Raw genomic sequence first — 15620 nt, forward strand, 5'->3', positions numbered from 1 at the left:
GCTGAAAAATTGCATAGCGTTCAGTTTCATTCTGTGAGTTCGACAGCTTGACTAAATGTTGTATTTTCGCCTCACGCGACTTGTTTAAAATCAAGAGTCAAACTGACACAAAGATTTTCACCTTCCATTTCTCTGTAATGGAGGCACGCAGAGGCACGACGTAGAGAGAGCGTCAGATAACCGCGACGTAGGTTTGGGGAGTCGGGTCGGGCACTAAGAGTACAGTTTATTTTTACAGAACTGTACATTAATTATCGCAACAGGTTTAAACAGTTCGCTTTACATTTGATTCTGTCTCTCTCTGTCTGTGTCTGTCTGTGTCTGTCTGTCTGTCTGTCTGTCTGTCTGTCTGTCTGTCTGTCTGTCTATCTGTCTGTCTCTCTCTCTCTCTCTCTCTCTCTCTCTCTCTCTCTCTCTCTATCTCTCTCTCTCTATCTCTCTTTTTTTTTGTCGTTGGAATTTGAATTTAAACATATCTTTGAACATAAAACATAATTGTCAGAACGATTTCGAGTGAACAGACTTCGGTGTGTACGAACACAGATAACCATGTGGGCTGCTGTCACATTTTAGGTTTCTATACAATGAGAAAATAACAAAGTGTTGTTGACTTTTCATGCAAGGAGGTCGATCCTTGCAATTTTGCATATTATGTTTGTTCTCGTATGTTAGCTTAAGACGGGAAAGTCAGACGCAAGCGAAGGGAAATTACCAGATCACGCTCACAAGTGTGTACTAAAAAGTCACATCAAATCCAATCTTCGGCCACTGTGAGGCCACTAAATGAGAAACAGATGACAGGCACTCCGCCACTTCTGCTGAAGGACATAGCAGGTACTTGGCTACACTTCACTGCGCCACATGAGTGATTCCATTTTCCGTTCGGCAATCAGTCTGTCTCACGCACAAATTGTCAAGGGTAATTTTAAACTGAGTCTAATTTTGTCAGACACTGGGCAAGTTTTAATACCGGACCTTCAACATTGACGATTGGGGTCTAAAAAACACATTCCTTCCTTATAAACGATTCAGAGAAAATACACCCCACTCTATACCCCAACCCCCTTGCATTTTGAAATCTAACATTATCTGAAATTGAAGCTGGCGTTAGAAAGCATGACTGAAACCCCACCGCTGTTAATCTCCTTCTCGATAAAAGAAGATATACACGTATTGTACGGCCGTTTTCCCAAGGCTGTCCAAATGAAGTGCTATCTGAATTTAACTCTTAAAAAAAAAAAGACTAATACGGGGTTGTTTTTTTTTTTTAATAAGCCACGCCCCGGACTGCGCGCGCAACACATGCAGACGACGCATATATGTGTAGTAAGTTTGTCGGAACTTTGGCGGAGTAATTTGATAGAGTTTTTAGATTGTGTCAACGACTGTAGACGTGATGTAACTTACAGATAAATTATATCTGAGCTTAAAAAAGTGTTTATTTTCAATAAAAATCGGTTCGGGTAGCGATGTGATGTTAATCTAGCAAATCAACAGGGCTACTTCCTAATGGACCGAAGTTCTGTGGGACTGAAGAATCATCAACCGATGTGAACTGCTATTTGTTTAGGTGGTTCAGTCTTTCCCCATCGGCAGCCCTGTAAGCTTACATTTACTGAAAAAATCCTGTTTCATTTTTCTCTTTGAGTAAGAATATTTGTCCGCAGCTTACGGACTAACCCGTTCGATAGTATTACTTGGGTATAAACTTCCTTCCCAGATTGTCTCTGTCTCAATCGCAAAATTACACAAACATTTTTCAATTTACAATATTTTACTTTGTCATTTTTTTCCCCTGTTCGACGACTCTTCCGACTATGTGAGTGTGTATGCGTATGTTGAATCCGATTACGCTTGTCCGCTAAACTGAAACGTGATCGAAATGACATTCGATCGATATTGACACTAACTAGTTTAAAAAAAAAATGTATTCACACGCATACGCACACGTGCACGCGCACTTTTGCAGTCCCATGCACTGACCGCTGGTTCTACCTTGTGCGCTTGTCCGGAGTTTTTCTTTGTTTCTTTTTTAATTTGAGGTAATCGATAATAGCGTGGCATGAAAAACAATTTTGCGAAAACCCGGTGAAAACATATCGCTCCAATGAATGCTGTCCATCATGTGCGAGGTCGGGAAAAGTGTTACACGTATCGCATGAAAACAAAGAGTGTACAGATAAAACTGAAAAGGAATTAAAGCGGAGAAGTCGGCAACTCAGTCAAACCACCTCTAATAAAGTGACAAATAGTACTAAACTATCGACTACTAAGATTCATTTGATTTTGTAACCAAGAATTTAGTTTTTGTTTTTAACGGCGCCATCAATTTAAAAGAAATGCATCTTTTCTGGTTCACATTTAAATTTAAAAAAAAATTAAAAAACCTACCTTTCTTGTTTTTTGATTCACATTTAGATAGTCAGCATTATATCATTTACATTTAACGTATACTGCATCCCGGTATCAGCATGCTTATTATACAATAAAATAAAAACAGCGCTAGCATACCATGAACATAATTAATTTCCTTGTAAATCTGTTTTGCTTCTTTCTTTATTTATTTATTTGTGTGGGGTGTTTTTTTGCGTGTTTATTTTGGGGAGAGTGTTTTATTGTTCCTCAAAAGCACTTTGGTCAATATCCCTTTAACTTTGAACTACCGTCCAGTTTGAGGACAGAATGCAATTCTTTTATTTTTGGACAACAACACTGTTGGGGTTGATGTACAAAATTGATGGTTGACTGATCAAAAGATCAAAATATTGTGTGCGATATCTGTTCCTTTAAACCTTTCGTTTAACCAGCAGGTGACATATGGCATGGCACGGCCCCCGTTTGACCACCCAGGCTCTCCCTCGCCCACTTTGTCCCCGCAAGTTTTTTTGCTACCTTTTCTATATGCACTGTCAATAACATTTTTCAAGGCGAATTTGTCGTTTGCTTGCAAAAAAAAAAGATAGTTAATTATCAGATCAGCTTTGTAAAGGAGATACTAAAAACCGCACATAATTATTCAAAAAAAGTCTGATGCGTGGCGACAACTGCCGCTCCGACTGAAGGGCTATTTACTGAAAAGGAAGGTGGGGGGGGGGGGGGTCCTGGGGAGAGGTGGAGGGGTGGTGGGCAAAATGAGACAGAGCCGATACGATTACGATGTGGAGGGGGGGGGGGCAGCAAATGTTCGCATGCACATGGTGGTCAGTAACTTTAGTAACACAAATCGACGTTTGATTTTAATCCCACACAGATGTGTTAATTTTTCTTTTGTTATTTTCTTTTTTTCTGTCAAAATGTATAAATGAAAAACGTGACAGGCTGGATAAAATTTATCTGAGTGAAACGTTATTTCTTTCAGGGTCCGCATTGGTTTCTAAAAAACAATAGTGTTTAATTTTAACTTGATTTCATTTACATGAATTCAAATCAGAAACGAAGAAAATATCATAACCCCGCAATATAACAGTGTCACAGAATCGTGAAACAATTCCGTGAAAACATTCTCTCAATGCTGACAATGTCTTGGTGCGTGGTTCTCACATGTGGTGTCCAGTTGTCCATCTTAGCTAATTTAAATTCCGCGTGTGATGTTTTAAGTGGGCCTATTGGGACGAAGCTGAGTAGATTCGGGATGCGAAAATCAGCAGATTATACGATTTTATGATCCGCGGCAGAGACTATCAAGTGCTCTTGCGTATACAAGAACCAGTCGGTCGGATCGAGTCCAGGTGTGATTTTCGCGTTCTACTTACAGTCGTTTTATCTCAGCTGATAACTCCTTGCCAAATGGTGGCAAAAACGCTCAATGGAAAGTGACATCGCATGCGTTGGGAAGACCGTGGGAAAATATTGAGACCTCAGAATAGGGTCCTTTTAATTAGAGACGATTGACCAAAGCAAAAATAATACGACAACACATCATAGTGTGTGTGTGTTTCTGCACGCGGTCTGTTTCTCATAAGGCACGCAATAAGCACACCCTGGTCGTAAGGGAAAATAGCCTAATATGGACAACTGCCTGATATGGACCACCTCCAGTTCTGACAAACTAACGGTGCTATAGGTCTCAAAACAATTTCATTCTTTGGATAACTTGCATATATATGCGATATAAACATTTGTAACCACACAATAAGCTAAGCTTATATTAAATGTGGTTATAAATATGTACATCTAGATAGGAATTATTATTTCACGTTATGTCAAGGTCAGAGAATCGCTTATCCCCTTGTTATAAATGTAAGACAGACAAGATACAATTTTTACCAAAAAAAGAGGAAAAGATACAGCAAAAGAATCAGAGGATGTGACAGAGGACGGGAAGAGAGTTAATTTTATTTTTCAGCAAGCAAGGGGGGGAGGGGGGGTCAGAGAGACGATTACTGTTACAGACTTGCCAATTCAATGTTCCTGCAGCAGCAATAATTTCATCCAAAATGTTGTCCAAACTAATTAAGCTTAGATTACTCATAATTTATGAATGCAAAGAAAAACCTTCAAGAAAGATTTACTCAAACTTGATTAAATCCCCAGATGAAGCATCCGTCGCGTCGCACATATGGAAACATGCGTTCTTTGATATTACTGTTGCGATCGGTTTTGACGCTGCCGCCACCTCGCCGCAACTATCGTGCTGCCATCGCGTCGCGATATGGAAACACAGCTTAAGACTATGCATATAATACTGCTGGTTTTCTCTTCATTCTTCTCAAAATGTCGGTCTCTGTCTGTCTGTCCCTGTTTGTGTGTCTCTCTATCTCTATCTCGCACTAATTCTGTCGGTCGGTCCGTCTCTCTGTCTGTCTCTCTGTATTTCTAGCTCTGTCCCTCTTTTTGTCTTTTTCTTACTCTCTCAGTTTATTAAAACAAAACAAAAACAAGTCGCGTAAGGCGAAAATACAACATTTAGTCAAGTAGCTGTCGAACTCACAGAATGAAACTGAACGCAATGCAACGCAGCAAGACCGTATACTCGTAGCATCGCCAGCCACCGCTCACGGCAAAGGCAGTGAAATTGACAAGAAGAGCGGGGTAGTAGTTGCGCTGAGAAGGATAGCACGCTTTTCTGTACCTCTCTTCGTTTTAACTTTGTAAGCGTGTTTTTAATCTAAACATATCATATCTATACGTTTTTGGAATCAAGAACCGATAAGGAATAAGATGAAAGTGTTTTTAAATTGATTTGGAAAATTTAATTTTGATACTAATTTTTATATTTTTAATTTTCAGAGCTTGTTTTTAATCCAAATATAACATATTGATATGTTTTTGGAATCAGCAAATAATGGAGAATAAGATGAACGTAAATGTGGATCGTTTTATAATTTTTTTTGTTTTTTTACATTTTTCTGATTTTTAATGACCAAAGTCATTAATTAATTTTTAAGCCACCAAGCTGAAATGTAATACCGAAGTCCGGGCTTTGTCGAACATTACTTGACCAAAATTTCAACCGATTTGGTTGAAAAATGAGGGCGTGACAGTGCCGCCTCAACTTTCACGAAAAACCGGATATGAAAAAATGAAAATGAAAAAAATGAAAAAAACGTTCGGGGATATCATACCCAGGAACTCTCCTGTCAAATTTCACAAAGATCGGTACAGTAGTTTAGTCTGAATCACTCTACACACACACACACACACACAGACAGACACACACACACACACACACACACACACATCCCTGCCTGTCTGCCTGTTCTTCTCTCTCTCTTAGGTTACTTTCACGGATTATGCAAAAAAAGAAATATGCACGGCTGCTTCACACTTTTCTTGTTTTCTCTCTATTCTCAACCTTTGGTGTCTGTCTGCGTGTCTGTGTGTCTGTGTGTCTGTCTGTTTGTTTGTTTGTCTGTCTGTCTGTCTCTCTCTCTCTCTCTCTCTCTCTCTCTCTCCCCTTCTCTCTCTCCCCATCTCTCTCTCGCCATCTCTCTCTCTTTTTCGCTCTCTTTATCTCTCTCTCTCTCTCTCTCTCTCTCCCCTTCTCTCTCTCCCCATCTCTCTCTCGCCATCTCTCTCTCTTTTTCGCTCTCTTCATCTCTCTCTCTCTCTCTCTCTCTCTCTCTCTCTCTCTCTCTCTCTCTCTCTCTTACAGTCAGCATATTACAAATGATGGTTTATTCCTGGCAAATTTCGACCAAATGATTATCGAAGATGGTTATGCAAATAAGATGCAACAACGGAAAACAGACGAAATTAAACAGAGACCCCAAGCCCGTGACAGACAGACAGACAGACAGACAGACACAGAGACTGAGACAGAGACAGACAGACTAGACAAGCCGACAAACAAAAAAACATGAAAAGACACATGTAGGTGACGATGCCGATCCCAATACCGATGCCGATGTCGATGATGATGATGATGATGATGATGATGATGATGATGATGATGATGATGATGATGATGATATATCTCTTTATTTCCCTCTCTTGGAGAGTTTGCTGCGTGATAGCCTCTAACCCTATTCATTGTATAACAACGTTAAATCATCATCGTCATCTCTCTCTCCCGTTCTCTCTCTCGCCCCCCCCCTCTCTCTCTCTCTCTCTCTCTCTCTCTCTCTCTCTCTCTCTCTCTCTCTCTCTCTCTCTCTCTCTCTTACACACTTTCTCTTTCCTACTCTCTCTCTGTTTTGTTCTCCTTTCTCTGTCAGATTTGTTTTAAACAAACACGTAGGAAAGAAATCTGCAGAGCTGTTGCAATTGTGTCTTTTATCTCTATCTCTTTCTATGATTTTTTTTCGGTTTTTGACTGTGTGCCTATCTGTCTGTCTTCCTTTCTCTCGCAGGTTACTGTCTGTCCGTATGTCTGTCCGTCTGTTTGTCCGTCTCTCTCACTCTGTCTCTGTCTTTCTCTCTTATTTAATTACCCCAACTCTCACTCTCTCTCTCTCTCTCTACAATTACAAATACAATTTTTGTATTAAACATGCCCCTCTCCTCTTTATTGGTATAATGTACACAAACCCTTTTCGAATGAAGGGACTTACAAACCAACCACTACATGTATTTAGATGTGTGATGATCTTGGCAATGTCTTGCTTGTTTGATTGATTTTCTTTAAAATGTAATGTATGGATTAGAGCATGATGTTGAGAAAGTGCAAGCTGCACTATACCACTTAATTCACATCAATCAACTCGCAATTTACCTCAATGCAATGCATTTTGTGTACATATGTATAATGTGTTTTCACTTTAGTTATCTGTTAAAATGTAGAATTTTAGTTATCTATTTTCTAATTTTTATCTTGTATTTTTTATTTCATTTTTTTAGTTAGTCCCTCTTTAGGGCGAGGGCTGGATGTAAAAAAGCAGACCACTGCTTAATCTACTACCCTCGTTAAATAAAGAATTGTCATTGTCTCTCTCTCTCTCTCTCTCTCTCTCTCTCTCTCTCTCTCTCTCTATCTGTCCCTCCGGCAACACACATTTTTCGCTCCAGCAATTTACTTGAACAAGTGAAGAAAATGCCTGTCGTTGGACTACCAACTGCTGTGGAAGCTACCTTGACAGGCCTGCCAGCTGACCACTATGTCAAGTACTGGAAAGTCACCGGAGAAGGAGAAGGAGCCACAGTCACACTTCAACTGCTCAGCACAGAGAACCAACAGGCCGCCATTTGCCGAGCTAGTCAACGCAACGTAAACAAAACCCCTTCGCAGCTCAGACGTGACAGACAATGATCCCAACAATTTAACAGCAAAGAGGTATGCGTTTCTTCTGTTGATACAGCTGATCGATCATCTGCGAAATCATGCCAGCACAACATCAGGCATAATTCACACAAACACGTACGACAAAGTTCCCGACGTTAGGCACAAACAGAAAATGAGACTACACGCCGGCGAACGCATTGACAGCGAGGCAAGCTGTGTTGTGAACATTGAAGCACGTGAATCACGGAGCCACATTCCATCCAAGCTGACGGAACCTGCCTTGCAGCAATCCGTTGACTCCACATGCGTGGCCACTGACAGTGACAAGGACAGATATTTTACGTCAGAGAGTGATACAGAGGAACCAGTGGAAAAGCAGTTGACTAAAGCTGAAAAGAATGCTTTGGAAAGGGAGTACAGTCTAGGGGAAGTAAAAGCACTTGCTTTAGAAATTACTACGAACCCCAGAACACGAAAGAAAGTGATTAGAATGGTGTACAATGCTTCATCCAAACAGCTGCTTGCAAAATCAGATGACTTCATGTTCACCTACGATTGTACCAAAGCTGAAACATTGTACTGGACGTTATTCAGGGACAAAGCAGACATGAGTTATGATGAATCAGAACGACTGGCATTTATTGAGGAGCCTGCGGATGTGCGACGAACACTGTACCTTATTGAGATAAATCATATCGCCAAGGATTTGCATGCACTGGTTACACTTCTCAGAGCCTACCTTCAGACTTGAACTTTGATCGCTGTTGTATCACATTTACGTATCATTACATGCTGCTTCTCTTGCAAAACTTGTTAAGCACTACTACCATATTTTGCAGCTGATACTGGTAAAACGTTAATACTCTATGATTGTATTAAAACATTATTGTACATAATGCACTGGAAACATTTTCAAACATAATGTGGTTAACTTCTATTTCACCTCAATGAGCGAGGGCGGGATGAAAAAAAAAGTAGTTTAGCATTTCCTATTCTGTTACAGTGTTAAGATAAAGATCAATTCAATTCAATTTAATTCAATTCAATTCAATACAATCATCTCTCCCTCATTCTCGTTCTCATAAATAAGACTCAAACCATACCGGCACGGTGGCCTAGTGGTAAGGCGTCCGCCCCGTGATCGGGAGGTCGTGGGTTCGAAACCCGGCCGGGTCATACCTAAGACTTTAAAATTGGCAATCTAGTGGCTGCTCCGCCTGGCGTCTGGCATTATGGGGTTAGTGCTAGGACTGGTTGGTCCGGTGTCAGAATAATGTGACTGGGTGAGACATGAAGCCTGTGCTGCGACTTCTGTCTTGTGTGTGGCGCACGTTATATGTCAAAGCAGCACCGCCCTGATATGGCCCTTCGTGGTCGGCTGGGCGTTAAGCAAACAAACAAACAAACTCAAACCATCCGTTGTCAAGGTCGTAAATGCTACTGACTGGATTGGAGATACTCTTATGTCGCCTAGCGCCATGTAACTGATGAAACCATTCACAGCGCAGCGGCACGGTTGGCCTAGTGGTAAGGCGTCCGCCCCGTGATCGGGAGGTCGTGGGTTCGAACCCGGGCCAGGTCATACCTAAGACTTTAAAATTGGCAATCTAGTGGCTGCTTCGCCTGGCGTCTGGCATTATGGGGTTAGTGCTAGGACTGGTTGGTCCGGTGTCAGAATAATGTGACTGGGTAAGACATGAAGCCTGTGCTGCGACTTCTGTCTTGTGTGTGGCGCACGTTATATGTCAAAGCAGCACCGCCCTGATATGGCCTTTGGACGTCCCCATTTCACTGCTGTACAGCAAACATCGTCCCCAAATACCTGTGTCTGTGTGTCACCGACTTAGTTGCTCTGCAGAGTGTGTGTGTGTGTAATACTGCCTTGCTGCAGAGTTTGTGTTATACCGCTTTGCTCTGCTGAGTGTGTTTGTGTTAATTACGGTCTGTCTGTCTGTATATTCTTTTGTCTGTCCGTCTGTCACTCAAGGGTAAGGGGGTGTCCTCAACCTCTGCTTTGTTGTCTCTGTCAATCTGTCTCTGTCGCTCTTTCTGACTCTCTCCCTTTCAGCGGAGATCAAAGCCAATGAAAAACACACATCTCTGAAGCAGTTTTAGCTTGTGCCTCCAAATGACTGCTGTACAACAACCAGACCCCATCTGACTGCTGTTTGGGAAACAGTCCCCAATTCACTGCTGTACACCATTTACGTATCATTACATGCTGTTTCTCTTTCGAAACTTGTAAAGCACTACTTCTATTTTGCAGCTGATACTGGTAAAATGTTAATACACTATGATTGTATTGAAACATTATTGTACATAAAGCACTGGGAACATTTTTAAACATAATGTGGTTAACTTCTATTTCAACTCAATGGGCGAGGGCGGGATGAAAAAAACCATTTTAGCATTTCTTGTTCTGTTACAGTGTTAAGAGAAAGATAAATTCAATTCAATTTAATTCAATTCAATTTAATACAATTCTCTCTCCCTCATTCTCATTCTCATAAATCAGACTCAAACCATCCGTTGTCAGGGTCGTGAATGCTAGCTACTGACTGGATTGGAAATACTCTTATGTCGCCTATGTAACTGATGAAACCATTCATAGCACAGCGCAGAGCTATCGGTTTTTGGACGTCCCCATTTCACTGCTGTACAGCAAACATCGTCCCCAAATACCTGTGTCTGTGTGTCACCGACTTAGTTGCTCTGCAGAGTCTGTGTGTGTAATACTGCCTTGCTCTGCTGAGTTTGTGTGTTATACCGCTTTGCTCTGCTGAGTGTGTGTGTTTGTGTTAATTACGGTCTGTCTGTATATTCTTTTGTCTGTCCGTCTGTCACTCAAGGGTAAACCGGCACGATTAGCCTAGTGGTAAGGCGTCCGCCCCGTGATCGGGAGGTCGTGGGTTCGAACCTCGGCCGGTGTCACGATTTCATCTTTCGCCTGTGTACATATTTCCCCCTCGATATTTACTCGAGACCGAAATGTTGTTTCCTGGTAAAATTAAGAAGAGAAATTATTTATGGACGAAAAGCATGTCAGTTTCTTGCATGTGAAAAAAATTGGTTGTGAAATTAAATAGATTTCACTCCCAAAATCGAATTCTTCGAAAACGTGTACCGAGTGGTTACGTCCCTTGAGTAAGAAGGGAAACATTTTAGGATGAATCAAATTTCTAAGTTAAATAAAATAATTGGTTGGACAAATTTGGCCCCATGAATGTAAGGTACACAAGGTCGCTCATCAGTACTATCGAAGGGTGTTTTTTTTGTTCAGTGTAGAGTTTTACTAGATCAACGAGGCCGAAAATCGAAATATCAACACGGCGAAAGATGAAAACGTCACACCGGGTCATACCTAAGACTTTAAAATTGGAAATCTAGTGGCTGATCCACATCCCATTTTGGTGCAATCCCATTTTGCCGCCGTCCCATTTTTTTCCCCATCCCATTTTCGCGACATTTCACAAGCCAAGCGTCATTTTATAAAATTTATAATTTTGGATGATTAATGAGATGAGGATGATTATAATGATGATGCTATGGATTTCCAATTTAGATTGAGACTACGTGACAGGGCATTTTACTAACATGTCATAACAATAGCGCGACATCCCATTTTGACACCATATCCCATTTAACCGCCATGCCGTTTCACCGTATTCCATTTATCCCCCATCCCATTGTCGCGACATTTCACAAGCCAAGCGTCATTTTACTACCGTGTCATAACAATAGCACGTCATCCCATTTTGACACCATCCCATTTGGCCGCCATCACATTTTTTATTTATTCTTCTTGCCAAGCCTCACTATACTACTATACTGCGTTATTCAACTAGGAAGACATTCCGTTTACGCCAAATTCCATTTTTGCCACAATCCAAAATGTCGCGAAATAGAGATGGCGGCAAAATGGGATGACGGCAAAACGGCATGGCGACAAAATGGAATGTGGCGCTAGTGGTTTGACACGGTGGTAAAATGACACATGGCCTATGAAATGTCGCAAAAATGGGATGGGGGCAAAATGGGATAACGGCCAAACGGGATTGCGCCAAAATGGGAAGTGGAGTTAATGGTACATGACATGGTGGTAAAATGACACTTGGCCTGTAAAATGTCGCAAAAATGGGATGGGGGCGAAATGGGCTAACGGCGAAACGGGATTGCGCCAAAATGGGATGTGGGGCTATTGGTACATGATATGGTGGTAAAATGACACTTGGCCTGAGAAATGTCGCCAAAATGGGATGGGGGCGAATTGGGATAACGGCGAAACAGGACTAATAGATCCCTTGACTTGGGGTAGTACGACTCTGTCACTGCTAGCTTTCCACTCGGAGGAAGCGACCGGAATTTCCCAACGATGGGACATCCTAGTAATGAATTTTTTTTGTTTTTAATTCTTAAAATTAACAGAGTCGCGCTACCCCAAAAGTCAAGGAATTTCGTGTTTGTCCCTTGACTTTGGAGATGACAAGAAAATATCGGGCGCACAAACGTGATTTGTAAAATTTTTCACAACATATGTCGCCTAGCGCCATGTATGTGATGAAACCATTCATATAGCTCTGCGGGAGCTCTGCACTTTTGGACGTCCCCATTTCACTGCTGTACAGCAAACATCGTCCCCAAATACCTGTTTGTTTCTAAACAATCACGCTGGAGGTTGCATTTTATGTAATAACCTCCTGCAATGAGTTTTGACACTTTAGAATGGCATGTAAAATTAAATGAAATGTCGCAAAAATGGGATGGGGGCAAAATGGGATAACGGCCAAACGGGATTGCGCCAAAATGGGACGTGGAGCTAATGGTACATGACATGGTGGTAAAATGACACTTGGCCTGTAAAATGTTGCAAAAAATGGGATGGGGGCGAAATGGGTTAATGGCGAAACGGGATTGCGCCAAAATGGGATGTGGAGCTAATGGTACATGATATGGTGGTAAAATGACACTTGGCCTGAGAAATGTCGCCAAAATGGGATGGGGGCGAATTGGGATAACGGCGAAACAGGACTAATAGATCCCTTGACTTGGGGTAGTGCGACTCTGTCACTGCTAGCTTTCCACTCGGAGGAAGCGACCAGAATTTCCCAACGATGGGACATCCTAGTAATGAATTTTTTTTTTTTTTTAATTCCTAAAATTAACAGAGTCGCGCTACCCCAAAAGTCAAGGAATTTCGTGTTTGTCCCTTGACTTTGGAGATGACAAGAAAATATCGGGCGCAAAAACGTGATTTGTAAAATTTTTCACAACATATGTCGCCTAGCGCCATGTATGTGATGAAACCATTCATATAGCTCTGCGGGAGCTCTGCACTTTTGGACGTCCCCATTTCACTGCTGTACAGCAAACATCGTCCCCAAATACCTGTTTGTTTCTAAAAAATCACGCTGGAGGTTGCATTTTATGTAATAACCTCCTGAAATGAGTTTTGACACTTTAGAATGGCATGTAAAATGACACATGGCCTATGAAATGTCGCAAAAATGGGATGGGGGCAAAATGGGATAACGGCCAAACGGGATTGCGCCAAATTGGGACGTGGAGCTAATGGTACATGACATGGTGGTAAAATGACACTTGGCCTGTAAAATGTCGCAAAAATGGGATGGGGGCAAAATGGGCTAACGGCGAAACGGGCTAACGGCGAAACGGGATTGCGCCAAAATGGGATGTGGAGCTAATGGTACATGATATGGTGGTAAAATGACACTTGGCCTGAGAAATGTCGCCAAAATGGGATGGGGGCGAATTGGGATAACGGCGAAACAGGACTAATAGATCCCTTGACTTGGGGTAGTGCGACTCTGTCACTGCTAGCTTTCCACTCGGAGGAAGCGACCAGAATTTCCCAACGATGGGACATCCTAGTAATGAATTATTTTTTTTTTTTAATTCTTAAAATTAACAGAGTCGCGCTACCCCAAAAGTCAAGGAATTTCGTGTTTGTCCCTTGACTTTGGAGACGACAAGAAAATATCGGGCGCAAAAACGTGATTTGTAAAATTTTTCACAACATATGTCGCCTAGCGCCATGTATGTGATGAAACCATTCATATAGCTCTGCGGGAGCTCTGCACTTTTGGACGTCCCCATTTCACTGCTGTACAGCAAACATCGTCCCCAAATACCTGTTTGTTTCTAAAAAATCACGCTGGAGGTTGCATTTTATGTAATAACCTCCTGAAATGAGTTTTGACACTTTAGAATGGCATTTAACGCTCATTGAAGTTTTAACAAACTTTCTAACACCTAAAACATTCATAGCACCGATAACATAATTCTAGCTCTGCACTTTGTGTACACATACGTCCCCATTTCACTGCTGTACAGCAAACATCGTCCCCAAATGTCTGTTTTTCTAAAAATCACGCTGGAGGTTGCATTTTATGTAATAACCTCCTGAAATGAGTTTTCACACTTTAAAATGGCATTTAACGCTCATTGAAGTTTTAAGAAACTTTCTAACACTTAAAACAAAAGAGACCCCAAATGCCTGTGTTTTGAGCAAGATGGCATTTTGATACACAGCCGACCCCAAATGACTGTAAAACCACCTATGTGTGTGTGTGGTGTGTGTATGTGTGTATGTGGTGTGTGTGTGTGTGTGTGTGTGGTGCGTGCGTGTGTGTGTGGTGTGTGTGGTGTGTGGTGTGTGTGTGGTGTGTGTGTGTGTGTGCGTGTGTGTGTGTGCGTGTGTGTGTGTGTGTGTGTGTGTGTGTGTGTGTTGTGTGTGTGTTGTGTGTGTGTGTGTGTTGTGTGTGTGTGTGTGTGTGTGTGTGTGTGTGTATGTGTGCGTGTGTGTTTGTGTGTGTGTGTGTGTGTGTGTGGTGTGTGTGTGCGTGTGTGTGGTGTGTGTGTGTGTGTGTGTGTTAAATCTGAAAGACAGTAACTTGTGAATTCCTATGGTATCTGAAAATCCATAAAATATTCTGAGGCTCCGGATGTGCTAAATGGAGGAGATTCTTTGTTGTCTTTTCAGTAAACACCAATGGTCTTTCTCTTGCTGATATTGAGACAGACAACTTTACGCACACACAAAAGCACAAAAGCACCTAAACCTTTGAGCTGAAAAATATTATGCTACTCAAAGATAGAACACTCATGGTATAACTGACCAGCAGTGAAATCAGCTTTAGGCCAAAAAAAAAAAAAGTTCTGTTTACGGTAACATAGGCCAAAAAAATAGGGTCGGTAGGTCGGGATTTTTGTTATTTTTTATTTTTTTTTCCCCAAAACCATATTTGTACGTTATTTTGCAAAAAAAACCAAAAGATTTTTTTTTTTTTTTTTCTCCCCCAAATGCCAAAAAAAAGTCCAGGGTCGCGCGAAAAAAATAGGGTCGGTCGGGTTACCGTAAACAGACCTATTTTTTTTTTTGGCCTTAACATATTGTGAACAGGTAGAGCTGCAGTGTGAACGCATTGGGTCGGGGGAGTGGAAGGGATGGCCTCTCCTTATTTTCCCTCTTGGCTATTCAATGGTCATTTTTTTATTTTCTAATCAATGGATCTTTTTTTCATCTTTTTTCTACAGGCTGCCAAGACAACCAACGCTTGGTTGATCACGTCTGGTTTCAACATGGGGGTGATGAAGTCAGTTGGGCAAGCCGTGCATGAAGGACAGGCCTTTTTGTGGGACAATGATCGCATGAGGCATGTGCTGCGCTGCATCGCCATCGCGCCTTGGGGCTACGTGTACAACAGGCGCTTCCTGGAGGCAAGGAACAGGAGGGTGAGTTATATGGAATATATCTTTTGTTTAAGAAGTTTTCCTGAAGGTTTGGGTAGTTAGGGGTAGGGGACTTGGGGCTATGTTGCTTAGCTGTATAATAGTGTATTGCATTTGTTGAGAGAGAGAATGTGTGTGTGTGTGTGTGTATTTGCCAGCTCGGTGTTCTCCTTTTGTAAAAGCCTATTACAAGCAACTTACTGAAAAGTGC

At 41.7% G+C, this 15620-nt stretch overlaps 1 protein-coding gene across 1 annotated transcript in view; it reads left to right on the forward strand.

The window, feature by feature from the left end:
- The window catches only part of LOC138981125 (transient receptor potential cation channel subfamily M member-like 2), an 86218-nt gene that overhangs the window by 20396 nt on the left and 50202 nt on the right, over positions 1 to 15620 (forward strand). Inside the window, exon 7 of the mRNA XM_070353965.1 lies at positions 15215 to 15412. Coding sequence (XP_070210066.1) covers positions 15215 to 15412 — 198 coding nt within the window. The remainder of the gene's footprint in view (positions 1 to 15214; positions 15413 to 15620) is intronic.

The sequence above is a fragment of the Littorina saxatilis genome, linkage group LG12 (assembly GCF_037325665.1).
Source record: "Littorina saxatilis isolate snail1 linkage group LG12, US_GU_Lsax_2.0, whole genome shotgun sequence".
Classification (NCBI taxonomy): Eukaryota; Metazoa; Mollusca; class Gastropoda; order Littorinimorpha; family Littorinidae; genus Littorina; species Littorina saxatilis.